The 17,702-nt window shown below is 49.7% G+C and overlaps 1 protein-coding gene across 1 annotated transcript in view; it reads right to left on the minus strand.

The window, feature by feature from the left end:
* Gdf10 (growth differentiation factor 10) overlaps positions 1-11,134 on the minus strand; it is a 12,853-nt gene extending 1,719 nt beyond the window's left edge. Inside the window, exons 1-2 of the mRNA XM_005348628.2 lie at positions 10,285-11,134; positions 1,215-2,143 (exon numbers count right to left, since the gene is read on the minus strand). Coding sequence (XP_005348685.1) covers positions 1,215-2,143; positions 10,285-10,594 — 1,239 coding nt within the window. The 5' untranslated portion in view covers positions 10,595-11,134. The remainder of the gene's footprint in view (positions 1-1,214; positions 2,144-10,284) is intronic.
* Between the last annotated feature and the right edge of the window lie 6,568 nt (positions 11,135-17,702).

Consider the following 17,702-nt stretch of genomic DNA (forward strand, 5'->3'; position numbering starts at 1 on the left):
AAGTCTGTGTGTGTGTGTGTGTGTGTGTGTGTGTGTGTGTGTGTCTGTGTGTGTCTGTGTGTGGTGCATAGAGGGGAGGCATCAAGAGAAGGGCAAGACCAACTACACATGTGGGGTTCAGTCAGTTCTGAAAGTGGGGAGGCAGCAAGCCAGCCTGGTAATTCAGTAGCTGCGAGGCCACATCTGTCCCGGGCCCATGTGAAGCCCTTTAGCAGAGCACCTCTCTTCATCAGCTGTCTCCCATCCTCTCTTGTATGTGCACGGATCTGAGGAGAAGGCCCTTAATTCCAGACAGATTATATGGCCCACATCTGGGCCTGGGATTTCCCACTTGGGTCTGTTTATCGAGGTTCAGATTGAATTTACACACCGACTTTCTTTCTTGGAAGATAGACCACAGAGGAGTCTGCAGAGTTAACGAAGCAGGGGAAACTGCAGTGGGTACTGAGGGGTGACGTGGGCAGCCTACCACCGCGCAGGCCGCAGGATGACGGATGGAGTTAACCCAGCCTGGGGGAACGTGAAAATTCAGTGCCAGGAAGGTGAAACAGTCCAGGACTGTGTATCTTTCAGACTTCTGTGCACTAGGAAGGTTGGCTTGGCTGCTGGATGGGACAAACCAGGGGAGCCACTGACACCCAGAGCAGTAGGGGAGCCCACTGGGAGAACCACTGACACCCAGAGCAGCCGGATCACCAGCATCAGTGCTCCTGGTTCAGACTAGAACAGGTAGGAGAGCCTTGGTCAGGAGGGAACGTTGGATACCTGACTTGTCCACAGGGAGGCAGCACTGACTCAATCTCTGAGGATGTCTGCTCTCTGGGAATGCCCTTTTCCTTGCATCTAGGAAGTGATGCCTTGCTTTAAAGATTCCAATTCAAAGCAAGGTATTAGTGAGTGACACATGTCTCTAGTCCCAGAAGATGGGAGGCTAACCAGGAGGACTGAAGCCAGCCTGAGAGACGTTCAGAGAGACTGTCTCAGGAAACAAACAAACACAAACAACAACAACAACAACAAACAAAACAAAGCCAACACTTAAAAAAAAAAGCACCTCCAAACCAAATCAACCCTAACAGGCAGTGTCTGACTCTGCAGACAGGAGATATATCATCTCCATTTTGCAAATAATGAAACAGGTCAGGCAAACAGAAAGACGGCCAACAGGGCAGAGCCAAGTTAGTATGAGACAAGATCAGAACACAGAGTGGTACCTTGGGCATGGGGAACTCACAGGCCCCAGCACAGTAGTAGGCGTCGAAGGATTTCGGCGAGATGATCCACTCATTCCACCCGATGTCTGCAAAGTCCACCTTCAGGTACCTTCTGGAACAGACCCGTGGCTCATCCCACTGCCTCCTCCTGGCTTTCTGCATCGTCTTCTCATCAAAGTCCAGCACCTGTGAGGAGGTGGTGAACGTATCCTGGTCCTTCTTCTTGCGGTCTTTGCGCCCGGTGCGGGGTTTGAGTGCCCGGAAGGGGCTGGGCCAGAAGTCATGCTTGTGGTAGTGGTGGGCATGCAGGGCAGGTGCTGGTCTCTCGTGCAATCCTGGCAGTTCATTGTCCTGCAGGGGTCCAGAGACCTGAGCTGCCCGGCGCACGCGGGGGTCCGTTGAGCTGTTGGGGGCAGTGCGAGGTTCCAGGTCTCCAGCTGGAAAGGGGTCGTATCTCTGCAGAGTCACTGCCACACTGTTGGGCTCTGAGATGGCCAGGTCATTGGCATAGACAAGGATATAGGGCATATGGGGACTGGGCCTGGGTATCCCGGGGTCCTTCTCCCCAGAATCCAACTGGGCAGAGAGGAGCAGCTCTCCATCTCTTCGGGCAGCCTTGACCATCGATGAGATATCCTTGGCCTGCCACAGGCCACGTGGTGGAGGTGCCAGAACCATGGCCCCGCGGAGGAGCCCCTGCGTGGCCGTGTTCTGTGAGAGGCTGCGGAAGATTAGGTGCAAGCGTGCTGGTGGACCTGGGGTCAGGAGGCGGCAAGATGCATTCTTGGCTCGCGGCTTGCATAATGCCTCGCGTGCCCGGGGCCACCGTAGGGGTTCTGAGTAGAAGTGGAAGGTGGCTGTGAGGATCATTTCCGAGTCTTGCATGGATGTCAAATTAAAGAAATACACAGGCTTCTGGTTGACCACTTCTGCAAGAGAAAGACCACAGCCTGTTAGATTTTCTCTTGAAGAGCATCCTGTTCTTGGGGTAGTGGTACAATTCCCACCGACCCAGTACTTCCAAGACTCCTTTCTCTTTCCTCAGCTCCTGCAGGCCTTACACTGCAGGCCTGAGAGCTTCCTTTATTATCCTCAATAAACTTGTACAGTTGAGATCCAAAGGTAAGGAATTGTCACCCTTTCACTGAGAGAAATGAAGATAAAACCAGGAAGGGGGGGAGGTCGGGAGCGGGAGGCAGAGAGAGAAAAAGAGGGGAGGGAGGGACAGAGAAGGCAATCAAAGTCTATAAGACACTAAAGCTCCTGATGTTCCCTCCTCACCTCCCATTGGCTTTCAAAGAACAAAGGCGTGTCAATGACACCTTCATTAAGAGTTTGTGATGGTTTGGGTTAGATCCAAGACCTGCCTCAAGGCAGCTGGTCCAGTATTTTCCCAGCACTCTGTACTACGCAGTTTTTAAAGGTAACTGCTGTTAAATGTGATAGTTCTTCCAGATGAGGTGAAATAAGGAGATCTTCATTATTTTTCGCTGCAGCCTTAGGACCTTCTAAGATAATATAGTTAATTCTTGTTGGGTTCTATCCTAGGACTTGTTGTATATATACATATACAAACACTTGTACACACACACACACACACACACACACACACACACACACACCCCCGGGCATAGTGGTGTACACCTTGAATCCCAGCACTTGGGAGGCACAGATAGGTGGATCTCTGTGAGTTTGAGGCTACAGAGTGAGTTCCAGGCTACAAAGTAATATACAGAGTTCTGGGATATTCAGAGCTACACAGAGAGATCTTATCTTGAACAAAACAAACAAAACTGATCTTTCAACAAGATAGCAATATGGAGATTTCAGTAGGTCCCTCCACTCCAAGGTTCACACTGCCGTCTGGAGACCCACGCACAGGAGGGCGAGGCACATTTAGCAGTCGTGTGTGTGTGTGTGTGTGTGTGTGTGTGTAGTAAACTTCTGCTTTCCAGGAGCAGCCGGAAGCCCTGTCTGCTCCTGGTTCTACCAGGTGTTCCCCAGGGCCACCTGCAACTCCAGTCCTGGCAGCAATGCAAACTCTCTACAAGAAGGTCTAGGATTCACAAGGAGAAGAAGTCTTGGGATACACAGACTAGAAGAAGACCAAAGTGGCTGGGTGGACTTGCTCCTCCTCCTCCTCCTCTTCCTCCTCTTCTTCTTCCTCCTCCTTCCCTTCCCCCTTCTCCTCCTCCTCCAGTCGAAGGCCTGTCTGCTTAATACAGCAGGGAAAGAATCAGAGCTCATAAGCCCAGGGGTGTGTCCCTGGTCGGGGGAGATTACACTCTCCAAGAGACAGGTCAGTTTATATGACACCTGTATACAGAGGATGAGCTGGGATCATTTTTCAAGAACCATTGGCTTAGGACTGGAAAGGCGCTCAGTAGTTAAGTGCACATGCCGCTCTTGTAGAGGACCCAGGTTCTATTCCCAGTACCTACACAATAGCTCACAGCTCTCTGTAACTTTCTTTCCAGAGGATTTGATGCCCCTCTCTGGTTTTCAATACCAGGCATGTGTATTGTACATATACACTCACACATAAACTGAAAGTAATAATAATTTTTTAAAAAATTCTCAAAAAAACCCACCCACTGGCTCAGTATTTTGTTTCTATCGGGAAGGAATCATAGAGTTATGATTCTATCAAGAATATTCAAGCTCCCTTAATGGACCCCACAAAATATAAAGAAGGGGAGAAACACCTAGAATGGGCTGAGGAGAGACTGGAGATGTTCCTTACCTGGTCCCTATGCACTTGGCACGTGCCCCGTATGTGAAGTGATGCTGGGTCCTGAGGACTTAAAACCTGGCCTCCCAGAGCTCTGTGGCTTTGAGTGTCATGACTCGGAGGCCCATATCCTAACTGGCACGTCTTGGAGTTAAGACTATGGGGGAAGCTGGAGACTCACTCACCTCAGGGGAGGTGGGTGAACGTACAGAACTTCATAGCTGGAAGCTGCAAGGAGGTGTCCCTGCTCTTGGCCGCAGTCTGGGGATCCTGTACAGCATGCATGTAGACATCGAGGGGATAGCCTGTGCCACCTTCTGCCTCCCACCCACTGATCCATGTAGAGGGAAGTTCGCTATGCAGCGTACACCTCTAAGCTGCAAACACCCTAGAAGATAAGCTCTCGGCCTTAGAGGTGAGCATCAAACTCTAAACCTTATTCTTTCATTAGTCTCCTAGAAAGACTAGAACCCTCAGCCTGTGTGATCCTTGCAGGACTAAAGAAATGGCACATGCCATATGCTTGGCACAGGGGCTGCCCACAAAGGTACTTCCCTGCCATTTTTATGTAAAGGATCAAGGATGGCAGAGCAAGGGTTTCCTATGCAAACTCAAACGTGTTCACACACTACTTAGTCTTTATAACATCTGACTTGGCAGCTTTTGTTTATCTGTTATCTAGTTCAGGTATTTCTTAATCAATTATCCTGCTCATTGGTCCAGAGTGGGAGGAGCCTCCAGAGGCCAGGTGAAAAGTAAGATTCGACTACACTTGACTTGAATGAATGCATCTGGGTAGAGGGAGCTCACCGCTCACTGGACAACTTTCTCAAAAAGATGCTTCCTGGTAGGACATGCTGAGGTCCAGATGGGTCACTTTCTAGCCCAGAGTTGGGGAGCGGCCCATGCATGCAATAGAGAAGCTCCAGGCTGTGACTGAGAGTGGAGGCACCTCTAATGTTTCCAGTTAAGTGGGGCATAAAGCACAAAGGAGAAAACAAGCAAAGTTTGTCTGACCTGTATATCACACTAGAGCACTGTGGCTCCTCTCTCGCGGCCAATGAGAAGACGGCTGCCCTCCCCTTGTCCTTCAGTTTCCCAATAAACATTTGCAAAAGGTCTGTGCTTGCTAAGTGACGGGCTGCTTGGAGTCCCGGCAAAGGCAGGTGAAGGTGCTTGAAGGCCTCTTGGGAACACAGAATTGTAATGATCACAGTTACCCTTGGGGCCGACCACATTACAGCTTTGCAGAGCACTCTAAACAAGGTGCCATATTATGGGGACATTTAAATTGCATATGGCTCCCATTCAGGCCCTTGACACCTAAATACTCCATTCTTTACTTGGGTCCTACTTGAACGTCCTGCCATCCTCCCCAGCTACAGCTGTCCTCCCCACCCCAGGTCCCATTCTCCTGGCCTTCTGATGAGAGGTACATGACAGGCATGGTCCTTCTTCTGCCTCCATGGCTTCCTGGTCACCTAGGCCTCTTCCAGATCTCTACCTCATACGGTGTCCCCTTTTGGCTTTGCGGCTGAAGAGCCACTCACGTTCTTCACCCTGACTTTGTCTTCTCGTCACTCATAATATCCTGATGTGTATTTATTATTGCATATCCCTCCAGAACACACACCCCAAGAGGCTTTGCTGGCTGTACTTCATGCTGTAACTCTGGATACTAGCACAAGACCTGGTGGCTGCTGCTGCTCAGAAGCAGGTAGGAATGATGGGTTCCTGCTGCAGACCCTGCACCATGACAAGACAGGAAGGGGTGGGGCCAGAACAGTTTCTGGAAGGGGAGTTCTTGGCATGCTGGAAAGAGCAGGTAACTAGCCTGATGTCTTATAGCAGCCAAGAGGCAGATATAAGGTGTGACCCCAGGTGGATCTCACCTGAAACACATGCCCTTTGCTCTCCCGTGTGTTCTATTGTCATGATGTGTCCAAGAGTGTATAAACAAATATCACCCGCTGTAAGAAAAAAATAGGTAATTTTGATTTCTGTATTTCCCAGAAAAAAGGATTGCTTTTACGTAAACAATATAATATCTGTGGATCTTTGGGATTCTTGGAGTTGCAACCTCTTAGCAGAAGACTCAGCTTCACCCTGGTGACGGTGGGAATGGGACAGCACTCTGATAGTCTCAGCCTAAGAGTAGCAACTCACACAGAGGGCTCTGTCCCATAGGAACAGGATTCCAGCCACCCTTTGCTCATTGTCCCTGGAACAGTCACCAGGGACAGCAGAGCAGGCATGCCATGGTGACGAGGCAAACTTCTATGCGAGCTGGAGGTAGGAAGCAGAGAGCCAGCTCCTTAGCGGAAGAGGAGAAGGGGGCCGGGCCTGCGCTGAGCATCTGTTTCATGGGTCTTTCTGAGTAGGAGGCTGAACTAGTCATCCAACCCTTCCAACACTGGCAGAAAATTCTCTTTCCTGCCCCCTTCTGGCTTCACACCAACCTCAGTCACTGTAGGCTTTTTAGATGCTGCATCTGCCTCACCGTGGCTTCCTTCTGGCCTGGTCTCGACTATAACAGTTATCCTAGAATTGTCAATCCTTGATGTCCCATGCAAGCTCCAAAAGCGTCACCTATAGGATATGAAGATTAATGTCCCCGCTATGTAAAGAACCTCAGCAAAACCCATAGGACGAGGTCTTTTCCAGGGGCAGAACTACAGAGACCTCAAGGAGAGCTGCAGATGGGAATACCTGCATGCAGAAAACGCAGCCACGTTAGGTTAGTGGCTATGTGCACGGTCTGTAGACATATGTGCATCGTTAGTGCAGGGCTGAACTGAGTCCACAAAATATTATTTGAACGCTGGTTGTATCGGGATGTGTGGTAAGAATAACTTATCATTTGTTACTGTGTTTAAAAAACAGCCTGTCTTCTCTCTTTTTTTCCCCACCCCTACCCTTTCTCCCTATCTCCCCCGCTCTCCGGTGTACACACGGTGTATTGTTCCATTGTCAGCAGTTAAAATCAAGGTCCTCAGGGATTGGCTGCATTCTACTTATTTGCTTCCACAGTTTTCTCCTAACCAAATGCCCAACAGCCCCAACACATAATGGACTGTCTCCCTTCTGCATTTAACCCACCCATCAACACACTAGGGTCTTTCTGTCTGTGAAGACCTCACTGGCCTCTCCCTGTCAGTGCTACCCTTAGGGATCCCTCAGAGCACCCTAGCTGCTGTTACACTAACACCCCCATTCCACTGCACTAGCCTTTGGGTCCTCCCCAGGTCCTGAGCTATTTTGGGTGAGACCATCACTCTGTGCAACTTTATGTCCTTCGAATGAAATGCTTAGGAAAAGCGGATGCTATGTTTTAGATTCTGCAAATGCAGGGCATTCAGTTTCCAGGGCAGCAATAGTTAAAGGTACTGAAACCTTTAAGAGGTGGCACCTAATGGGTAAATGTTACTCACTTGAGATATGTCTCCCTTTAGAATTCACTTAGTTCCCAAGAGAGCGGCTGTTACACCTGGATAAAGGCTACCTGTTCTTCCTGCTTTCTGCTGCTCTGCCTTGCCTCATGACCAGTCCTTCACACAAGTTTTCCAGCCACAACAGATCCGTGACACTATGATGTAACCCCAGGGTTTTCCACCAGAGCCACTACCATGATGGTTAGCCTTCCAGTCTCGGAACGCAAGCTAGGTAAATATCTTTTTCCTCCATGAGCTACTCGACTTCTGGCAATTCTCTACAGGAACAGAATTGGGATACTTCACCCGAGAATGAAATCAGCTTGACTTGGCAGTTTTGACAGCTGGGTATGTCTGGGAGATGAAGAAAACGAGCTCGGTATCACATTGGTAGGGGTCCAGCTTGGAATTAAACACAAATCACTCGTTGGGAGCGTGGAGGTAAACGGCGGTCTAATCTGAATTTAGAGCCAACTCAAAGGCTTTTCCTCCACAGATGCAGACCACGGGAGAACAAACTGCACCTCAGGAGAGGGAGTGGAAGGTGGTGAAATCACAAGGAAAGCTGGTGGAATCACAGTTAAGAGCTAATAAATTGCAAACGAGCACATACCAAGAACTGCTCAGCGTCCTTGCCATATCTGAGCTCCTTGAAAAAATGTTATTAATCAGGAGCAGAGTCACAGTTTAAAAGTGGAAAGAAACTCTTAGTCATGAGAATTGCAGTCCTGTGGCTGGATCACAGAACCGGGATCAGGACGTTAGCGCACGCTCGGAGCCCCGGCCTTGCTGCAGAGGAGGGTGAAGAGGCTGTAACAGCTTCTGGGAGTGGATGCATTTGCTGTCTGGCAGGATGTGCTTACCTGGGAGGCTGTGGCAAGGAGTCTGTGCCCTGCTCACAACACCCCACAGATGGACCTTCCGACAAGAGACAGTCTGAGACTAGGGGTGGAACCATTTAGATGAGTCAAGGCAAGGCACAAGAAACAGGCTCCAACTCTGTGCCAGGCACAGATCTACCTTCTATTCAGTGGTCACCCCCTCTGTGTGCACACAAGAAATGAGGCCCAGAACAGGCAAGTGATATGTGCCGTGGCACACAGCCTGTGGCCTGGAAAGCTGGAACTTCTTTAGCTCTGTAGTTCACTCTTTAGTTTGTATAAGGAATCCAAATAAGAGGTGTTTTCAGACCCTTCAGGACTAGACTAGAGCTCTGATTTCTTAAACATGTCGGTCTGTTACACCCTGATGCTCTGTTCCCAGACTCTGGGCTTCATTCTGATGGAGAGACTGCAGTGGTATGTGGCAGTGAGAACAGCTATTACTGTCTGACAGGTATAATAACTTCCTCTCTTGTCCTGGTCTTCTGTCCTTCTCTGTAAAATGGGGGTGCTGGATTTAAGGTGTAGTTTCCTGGCCATCTGTCGGGGTTAAAATGTCCCTCTGATTGGTGAAAACAGACAGAACTGCACTCCTTATTGAACGGGCTGCCGCAGGTGCTTGTAACCAGTGGGCATGCCCGCTTCTTATTGCAGTGGTGACCTTGACGACCTTTATCCCTCCACTTCAAGACTTCAAGGACAAAAAGGGCAACAAAGGTCAAGTTCAAGCCTAGATGTGCACAAAGTGCTCATCACAGTGCTTTTTGTTCCCGGAGTTAGAACGTGCAACACCACCCAGTCCGGCCAAGGGCTCAGAACTGATGTTCTTACTTCATGCCATCTAGCTTCAACCATGAAGGGAGATACTACTACACACTACCCATTTTATAGAGTACAAACAAGTCCACACAGTTTCAGGGAATTAACTCAATCAGGCCAAATGCTTCTTAAGTGACTTAACTTAATAATGTTTCTCCAGAAATGAACTCCGGGTATTGAATAAAAGGTACGGGGGAAGCCAGAGGGACACTGACCTGGTTAGCATGAAGGAGGATGTGCCTCTTTGTGAGAGTCGATCCCTTACCCATGTTATGTCTGAATCTGAAGTCACAATGTCACCAGGGCCCTGAATCCAGTAAGCATCAGGTAGGACACATGCTCTGGAACCTACATTGTTCTACCTCAAACTTGGCTGCGGTTCATTCCTACCGCTCTTGGGAGAGAAGACTGCCAGCTGCAGGATTTCTCTCCTGGGGAACAGTCTCCTCTCAGACAACTGCAGGAGACCCCTGCCCATAGTTTTTGGAAGAGCATTCTGAAATTCTGAGCAGTCACCATGACAACCAGGGTCTTCTCACCACCTGCTTCCTAGGCTGCACTTCCTCTGCACTTAGGCCGGGGCTGGCAAGGGCTGCTCAACCCGAAGTCAGTGGGCTGGAGCTCAGAGTGACCTTCTCTAAGAAGAGGGTAGGGAGGGAGCATCTGCCAAGCCCAACTCTTGGTGTGGCAAGTAGAGACGTGGAGCATGGCCCAGGAGAGGGACAAGGTGCCTCTGGACCTTTCTTAAAACCTGTCTTCTGAAGTCATGGAAACGCAGGCCCTTCAGAGAGCACATTGTTTCCTTGTCATCCCAATCATGCTTCCTACCTGGGTCCAGGGTTTGGAACCTGTACCAGCACTGCCTTGTAACACGTCAACCATGCTCCTCTCTCATACAGCAAGTGTCAACACAACACCATGGATTGTCCTCCAGCCCATGTCTGTCTCCACTCTGTGCCTAAAGCCTTCTGTATATGCTGACCTTTGTCCAGCAACTGTGGAAGTTTCCAGGGGCAGGAGGTCTCCCTCCCAATGCCACTTTGGTCTCCACTGCAAACTCTAGCCGGGTACAGAGAACGGAAGGGATTGTCAGTATAAAAGTCAGTACAAGATAGGAGGTGGGAAGCAGAACCGTAAAGAAATAGAGAGGATGGATAAGAGGACTCTATGAATAAGGAGGACTGGGTCCCGATGTAGCCTCTACTTACCCAGCCTGGCACGGAAACTTCGGACCGTGTTGCCTCCTCCTGGTCGAGCGCCCCGTCGGTTGTACTTTTCATAAAGCCTGAGCATGTGGACAGCGACCATATCCTGGGCGCCTGGGCCCAGCGCAGTTGCTGCTTCCCCAGGTGACTGCTGGGGGTCCTTGTCTCTCTGCAGACCGTCGGCTGCCAAGGGCAGTGAGGACAATGATGGGCCCCTGTGGCCGCAGCCTGCGCCCTGCAGCAGCAGCAGGAGCAGAGGCACCATAGGCAGCAGCTGGGACCCCAAACTGATCCGAGCAGGACGAGAAGACATGGCTGAGTGATGGTGGCGAAGGGTCTGAGTCCAGGAGGACAGACAGGGAAGGCTCAGGGTTGGCTGCGCACCTCGTCTAAGGTTGGAGGGTCCGCGTGGGACGCGGACAGCTCCTGTGACCCGACTGGAGGTAGTGCGATTGGCTCTCAGCGGCAGCGCTGAGCGCAATGCATCCACGCCGCGGGACCAGCGGTCACAGCTGTCCGGAGCCTCGTGGAGCCCAGCCGAGCCCAGCCGGCGCGCTCCCTTGATTGCCTCACGATGCAAACTTTGCAACCCACGGAGTGGCGCCCGGGCTGGCGAGTTCGAGGGGCGGGGCGGGGCGGGGTGGCCGAGGGCGCCTTCAGAGGAAAATCCGGCTGTGTCCCCACTCGCAACCGCTGAGAACCGGTCTGTGGCCCCGGTGTGCTGTGCCTGAGCTCTGGTGTGCGGGCGTGCGCGCGCCGGGGTGTGCGATCGCGAGTGTGAGGGCCGTGGGCGTGGGCGAGCGCGCTCCCTGCTTCCCCGCCGAGAGCCGGAGACCCAACCCCGTGGCCGGCTCCGGAGTGTCGCTGCCTGCAGCTGAGCCCGGGCGTCGCGGGGGCTGGGCAGCCTTCGGAGGGGGGGCGCCTGCGGGGTTGCCCCTGCAAAGGCATGCTATGGCTATGTGGTTGGAAGATGACAGCTCCCCCATGAGGACCCCAGAGGGGATGTGTGCCTAGCTGTCTCTGAGCCAGTGTGTGCTTAAAATGCAAAGGTGCAGCCTTGGGAACAGGAGCTCTGGGATTTAACAACAACAAAAGGGGTGTGTGTGGCTCCAAGGCTCAACCGACCTAACTCGGGCAGTGGAAAGCAAGATCTTGATCAAAATACAGAATTAGAATTATCCGATTAACCGATCCTTTATTTGGCAACAGTGATTCCGGTTGTTGAAGAAATACATCAAAGGTCCTTATAAATCTTCGGACAGGGTTGCTAAAAAAGAAAAGAGCATGCTTTCAATTTACTTTATAAAAAGTTTCAAAGCATCAGAGAGGGAAGAGAAAAGTTCACGGTTTTCTCAAAAAGAATTCTTCCTAAAGTGCTAGCATAGGACGCCCCTGACCCCTGCTAGTCAGCTTAGCCCTGGGGCAGAAAGGCCCCAAAGTTGCTTCACCCCAGCAAAGTTACTTCCCCACAGATAAAATCAGAGGTCCAAGTGGGGGAAAATCTGGCCGACTGTTGTCATTAACTTTAACTGAAACTTAGTAGAAACTTAGTTTCTAATGGTATGCAAACAAACAACCAATCACAGTGCTAGAAGTATGGCTTTTTCACAGATCGACACTACTCAGTCATTTTCCAAAACAAACTTTTTGCTTAAACTACATTGAAATTATTGTAATTAGAGAGTTAATGAAATGGAATATTTATTATGTTCAACATGTAACATGAACAAACAATATGTAATAGCATGTTCATATGTTATTAAGCTGCTGAGTTGCTTTTAATTTTTTTTCATAATTACAGGGCTATTGATTCCCTTTTATTAGCCTGGGTATTTCATTTTGTACATTTGAAAACATTCTTTAGGGATGGGGTCCATAGAATTCAGCAGACTGAGAAAGGAGGCCAGAGCCCTAAATATTAAGGAATCTTTAAGTCTAAAGTGGTTCTCAACCTTCCTGCGACCCTTTAATACATTTCCTCAGGTTGTGACGACCCAACTAAAACTGTAGTTTTGTTACTGTTATGACTTTCAATGTAAATATCTATATTTTCCAGGGGTCTTACGTGACTCCTGTGAAAAGATCATTTGCCCAAAGGGGTTGTGACCAACAAGTTGAGAAACAGGACCCTCCAAACCCATGTTCTTCTATATATCCAGCTCATGGACAAACTCTGTCTTGCATGGCAATAATCTGCACAATTGTGAACCCAAATATTCCTCTTATCTGGTGGCTTTGGGCTCTGGGAACCAAAATAATTACTTTTCATGGGAGGATCACAATGCAATCCTTGAAAGTTTCCTGGAAAAAAAGCTTCTCCCAGTGTATAACGCAACCCACTTACAGTTTTTTAAAAAAAATCTCTGTCACATTAAAGTTCATCCAACCCGGAGCTCTGAGACTTGTGCTTTTTTAGAAGTGCATAGGTTAGAATTTATCATGTCTATAAATAAATATTATGTTGAAAATTAATGCACAGGGTGCTCAACTTCCCGGAATTCATATATAGGTCCCATTTGTGCTGTTTTCCCAAAGTGGTTTGCCTGAAGATGAGAGGCTATCAAGACCCAGCACCGTAGCTGGATCTCTCCAGATGAATGGCCTTGGCCATCTTTCCTTACAAATGTCCTTCCCCCACCTCATTTCCCTCCTTTTCCATGTGCCCCTCACTTCCCCTTGCCCCCCTTTTCTCTTCTCCCCCAGAATGCCTCTGACCTGTGCCAGCTGGGGGTAGCCTCTGCTCAGGGGTAGTTTTGTCTCTGCTGGGGCCAAACACAATCGAGGCCTGTGAAAAGGAGGGTGACTCGGCAGGAGGCCGCACAAGCTGGGCTATTCGGATCCTTGTCCATTAAAGCCTCCTTGCCCTCCTTAACTCATTCTGGCTCCATTCAAGCCAGCTCGAGGGTCAGGCTTTAGCAGGCACTAAAACCTGTAGGGTACAGATTCTCCAACATTGTTCCGAAAGAATTAAGGCATCAGCCAGGGACAGCTAATATTTCTTGCCTCATTTTATTGCCGAACAGCGGGATTGTAAAGTTTTGAGCACTGGAGCACTGTGGCCCCCTTTCATGTGGCCGAGATGATGGGATAAAAATGTGTTTGGTGAAGCAATTCAGATTACCACTGGGTCACATCCTCGCTAGCTCCCAGAACAGCCCTCCAAACAGCACAGCACAGACAAGAAGCAATCTGTGCAAAGGCAGCTCGTGCTGAACAGGGCTGGAGCGTGGAAATGAGGCTAATTGTGGAGCTTGCCAATGAACATGTTTTGTTTTTAATAGCTTGGGCTGCAGCTCAGAATAATAAGAATGTTGATGGCTGACTATGGATCTAAATCTTCCAGTCCTCTACGTCCACAGCTTCCCACACAGTCGTTCTGCTCTCTGGGACCATTCTGTTAAGATCAGGCTCTTGGCCTGATGGGCTGGGATGAAGAGTGTTCTTTCTAGAGATAGGGTAGAAGTTGAGGGGACCTCAGCCTCCCTTCCCTTAAGCCATACATTCTGGGGAAGGAAGGTTGCTTTCAACTCACAAAACAGGAAGTAAGAAGTAAGGAACCCTGTGATTGGAAGTCCCACACCCCAGTGTAGCAAACTGATAGCTCTAAGAAACAGGAACTATTAGGTTTCTTTAAAATCATTCCCCAGGTAGATGTCAAATGAAAAGTTCTCCCTGTACTATCCAGCTCTTCTATGACTGAGTCAGCTTGAGATTCTAACCAGCTCTGTTGCTCTGGGAAAGCCCCATGTCCCCTCTAAATCCTGGAAGTCTGGTAGCCACCCCGTTTCACCTCCACTACTGTGTGCTGTGGCTGTGGCTTCATGTCAACCCTGTCTGGGAAGTGGCAGGATCCATATGACCCTATGGGGTGATTTAGAACTCGGCTCATGTCCCATTTCCACCACTGCCTAGCTGTGTGAGACTTTAAGCACCTTGATCACTTTCTCTGGGCTTCTATTTCTTCAACAGCAGCATGAGCAGAACATTGTGAGGTTTATGGGTAAGGTCTAAGGAGAGACGATCAGCGATTGCTTTGCCGGCATTATTGCTGCTCCTTCTGCGGTGGGTTTGAAAGAGGCTAGCACACATTCAGAGTGGGCCCAGACACTGGGATGTTTGGTGAGAGGCTCTGCAGAGGAATCACTTTTGTCTGCACTCTGCTAAAAGCTAAAAGGGAAGGGACATGTTTCCTTGGCTAGCAAGTGTTAGCCCTCTAGAATGAGCTGTTGTTATCTGTGTGTCTGTGGCATGATTCACGGCTCTTCATCTAAATTTCCAAAGCGCTTGGTCCTTGGAGGACAAAAGAAACGCCAACAAGTCCCTGTCCCCTTTTGGGGTATGAGCTGTGGGGTGCTAGAGACAAGAATCTCAGGGCCTCTCCAGGCTGCCAGGCCAGAGTGTAATAAATCTGTGAAGTAACAAGCACAAAGGACTTTATAATCAATGACAGATTTTATTTTTGCTCTGGCAAAACTCATCCATGGAGTTCACATTTTATGGGGAAATAACTACCCTGTCTGTGATTCCTCCTCAGCCCACATTCTCTTTCTGAAAGTCAGGAAAAACCAAGAGGATCAGAGTCGGCCTCTCTGAGAACTGTGGCCAGGGAAAGCATGACTTCCCCTGGGCGGGGACCCAGCTCTCCCCGTACTTCCTAGGGTGGTGAGGGCCATTCATTTCTGTTTTGCTAAAATACCCGTGACATGTGAATAAACCAGGATTACAGAACATTGTCTCGGACAGTAATCTGAGCCTGCATGGGCTCTGGTTTGATGAAATATGGTGCTCTCTGAGCAAACATGGGCCTTGGTATTACTTCTCGTTAAAGCTGAACAGTGGGACTATTTAGAACGGATGCATGAATGCAGCCCTGTGGGGAGTGACAATCTGAAGGAGCCGATTTGGAGAAGAGGGTGGTGGGGGTTGGGGTGTGTTTGAGTTGGCTCGGGCCAGTTAACTAAGAGGAGTCTGCTGCAGACGCAGCCAAAGGGACACTTTGGAAATCGCAACTCCTTTGAGGTTGTGTAGCCTCCTTACATCCCCCAGTCTTCCTCAAAACCTCTGATGGTCCTCGCGGAGATAGACAAAGCCTCTGACCTCTGCTTGGTGTTCAGGCCCTCGCCATCTGTCCTGGTTGTCTTAGTTGAACCTTTTTCCATCTCCTCCTGTCTGTCCTCTCACGCCGCAGAATTCAGAGAGGCCACATTGCTTCTCTCGGTCCCTCCCAGCTCCTCCACTCTCTTGCTGCTTTCAGGTAACTTCGGGGGGTGCTGCCACACACATCTGACTCTCCCTGGCTCTCAAACCCCTAACTGCCAGGCGATTGCCGTCTGCTCCAAATGTTGTCCTCTCAGGGTTCAGAGCAGAGTCCTTCTGCAGGAACTGTTAGTGAACTGACAGAAGCATGTTGCCCAGTTCCCCCTCCTGGCCTTGTTTGTTCTCCTGGGGTCAGCCAAGTACAGCAGGCAGATGCAGGCTGGAGGGCCCTAAACAGCTCTGGCTGCCACAATGCTCCAGGCGTCATAGCTGTCACAGCTCATCACAGCAGGCTTCTCTTTCTGGTCAAGACTGGTTCTCCTAGCTCTGGGCAGATGTGCACCACCCTTGCCCCAGGCACTCCACCTCTGGGCAGATGTGCACCACCTTCGCCCCATGCACCCTCCTAAATTCTCTATATGGTCGTTTCTGTCTTAGTGCAGGGATGACCTGAGGATGTGGACTCTGAGGGCATAAGGCCTATGCCATGTGCTGGACCTGGTGCAGATAGTGGGGATGGCAGACACCTATGCCTACCTACCTCTCAGATCCCGGAGGAAGGAGTAACTTAGAAGACTGTGCCAGGCTCTGCTGAGGGCCCTGGACACATGGCCCTCAGAGATCATGAAAGACAAAGAGCTGATCTAACCTCAACACAGGGCATCTGAAGGTCTCACAGTAAGTACATAAACTCCCAGCCCTTGTAGATGATACAGTCAAGGGTTGGAGCAGGTTTTAAATAGGAGGGTGACAGGGTTCCAGAGTTTACTTTGTTGTACCAAAGTCAGAGACCTGCCTGCTGGGGAGGTGGTGTTTCTTGAGGGTTGGTGTACTGTGGTTGGTCCACTTTCTTAAGGAATCTCAAAACTCTATACTTCTGTGAATGCTGTGGCCCATGAAGACCATACTCTTTTCTTCGGAGATGTGACTGTAGCATGTGTTCCTCACGTGACCTACTTAGACTTGTCTTCTGACTGCCTGGGCAAACATAAGATCATGTTGCCTCATAGCCTGTCCTTGGAAGGTCTGGGCCCACCACAGGAGAAGCCGTTGTAGAATGGTTCACATGTATCAGGACATAGGAGCACATAACTGGGACCGATCATAATGGTACTGGATGTACTGGATGGAAGGTCGGTGATAGATTTAGAAGGACGTGTGGATTAACACAGGCTCACTCTCTTGTGATGCACGGTTTATACTAAGGACAGGGTCTCGTGAATGGGGCTGAGATGCTTAGGGGTTGACTCTTGGAAGCTTAGAAAAAGCAATGGCCTGCAGTAAAAGCATAAATGTCCAAAATTGCCACAGTGGACGAAAGAGGCACAGAATAAAGGTGCAGACAAATGAACGTGCTCGGTTGGAAATGGTCCAGAAGGCCACAGAACCACCGAAGGTCCCAGGAGACTCTGCCCATAGAAAAGTGACATAGGATCCCCGGGAGAGAGATGTGTGGTCTGAGAAGCACAATGATAGCCGTGGCCGGCAGGTGGAAGCAGGGTGGGAGCTCTTATTACTGAACGTTACTACAGAATGAAAGGATCCCAAAGCCACGGGGTACTTACCCATCCCAGGCAAGGCAGATGCAACCATCAGAATAAGTAGAGCAGTATAGTACCACCAGGGCTCTTCGCTCACACAGAGGTATGGAGATACTTAATAAAAATGCAGAATCTCTGGGGAACACATTGTTGTACAGCCAACAGGAGTATTGCTCCATTTATGCAGTTAAAAATAAGCTATAAAAAAACCCAGAGGTGAATGAATGAGGCACTGGGCAGCTTCACCAATAGAAGCTATGTTCTTTTGTTCACTGTCAGATGAGCCAGCTTTTGGTTCTGGAGCACAGTGGGTGAAGATGAGGCCAGGCTCCTGGATGGAGCAGCAGCACTTAGCAGGCAAAGATTATAATGAGCTCTCTCATTAGAAGGGACCTGTGGTCGTATAGTCAAGTAGCAGCTGAACAGAGGGGAACATCTGGGCACTTCAAGGACGGAGTGGCATAGAGACCAAGTTCTCGTGAATACCAAGGCACCCCTAGCACCATCCTGTTAGGGTGAAGTTTTAGATAAATGGGTGTTTATTCACAGTCAGCTTATTGAGCCCTAGGGTCTCTTCCATAGCCATTTCTTCAGACCTCAGATGGATAATTGGAATAAGAATTT

This window comes from Microtus ochrogaster, chromosome 6 (genome assembly GCF_000317375.1).
Source record: "Microtus ochrogaster isolate Prairie Vole_2 chromosome 6, MicOch1.0, whole genome shotgun sequence".
NCBI classification, from domain to species: Eukaryota; Metazoa; Chordata; class Mammalia; order Rodentia; family Cricetidae; genus Microtus; species Microtus ochrogaster.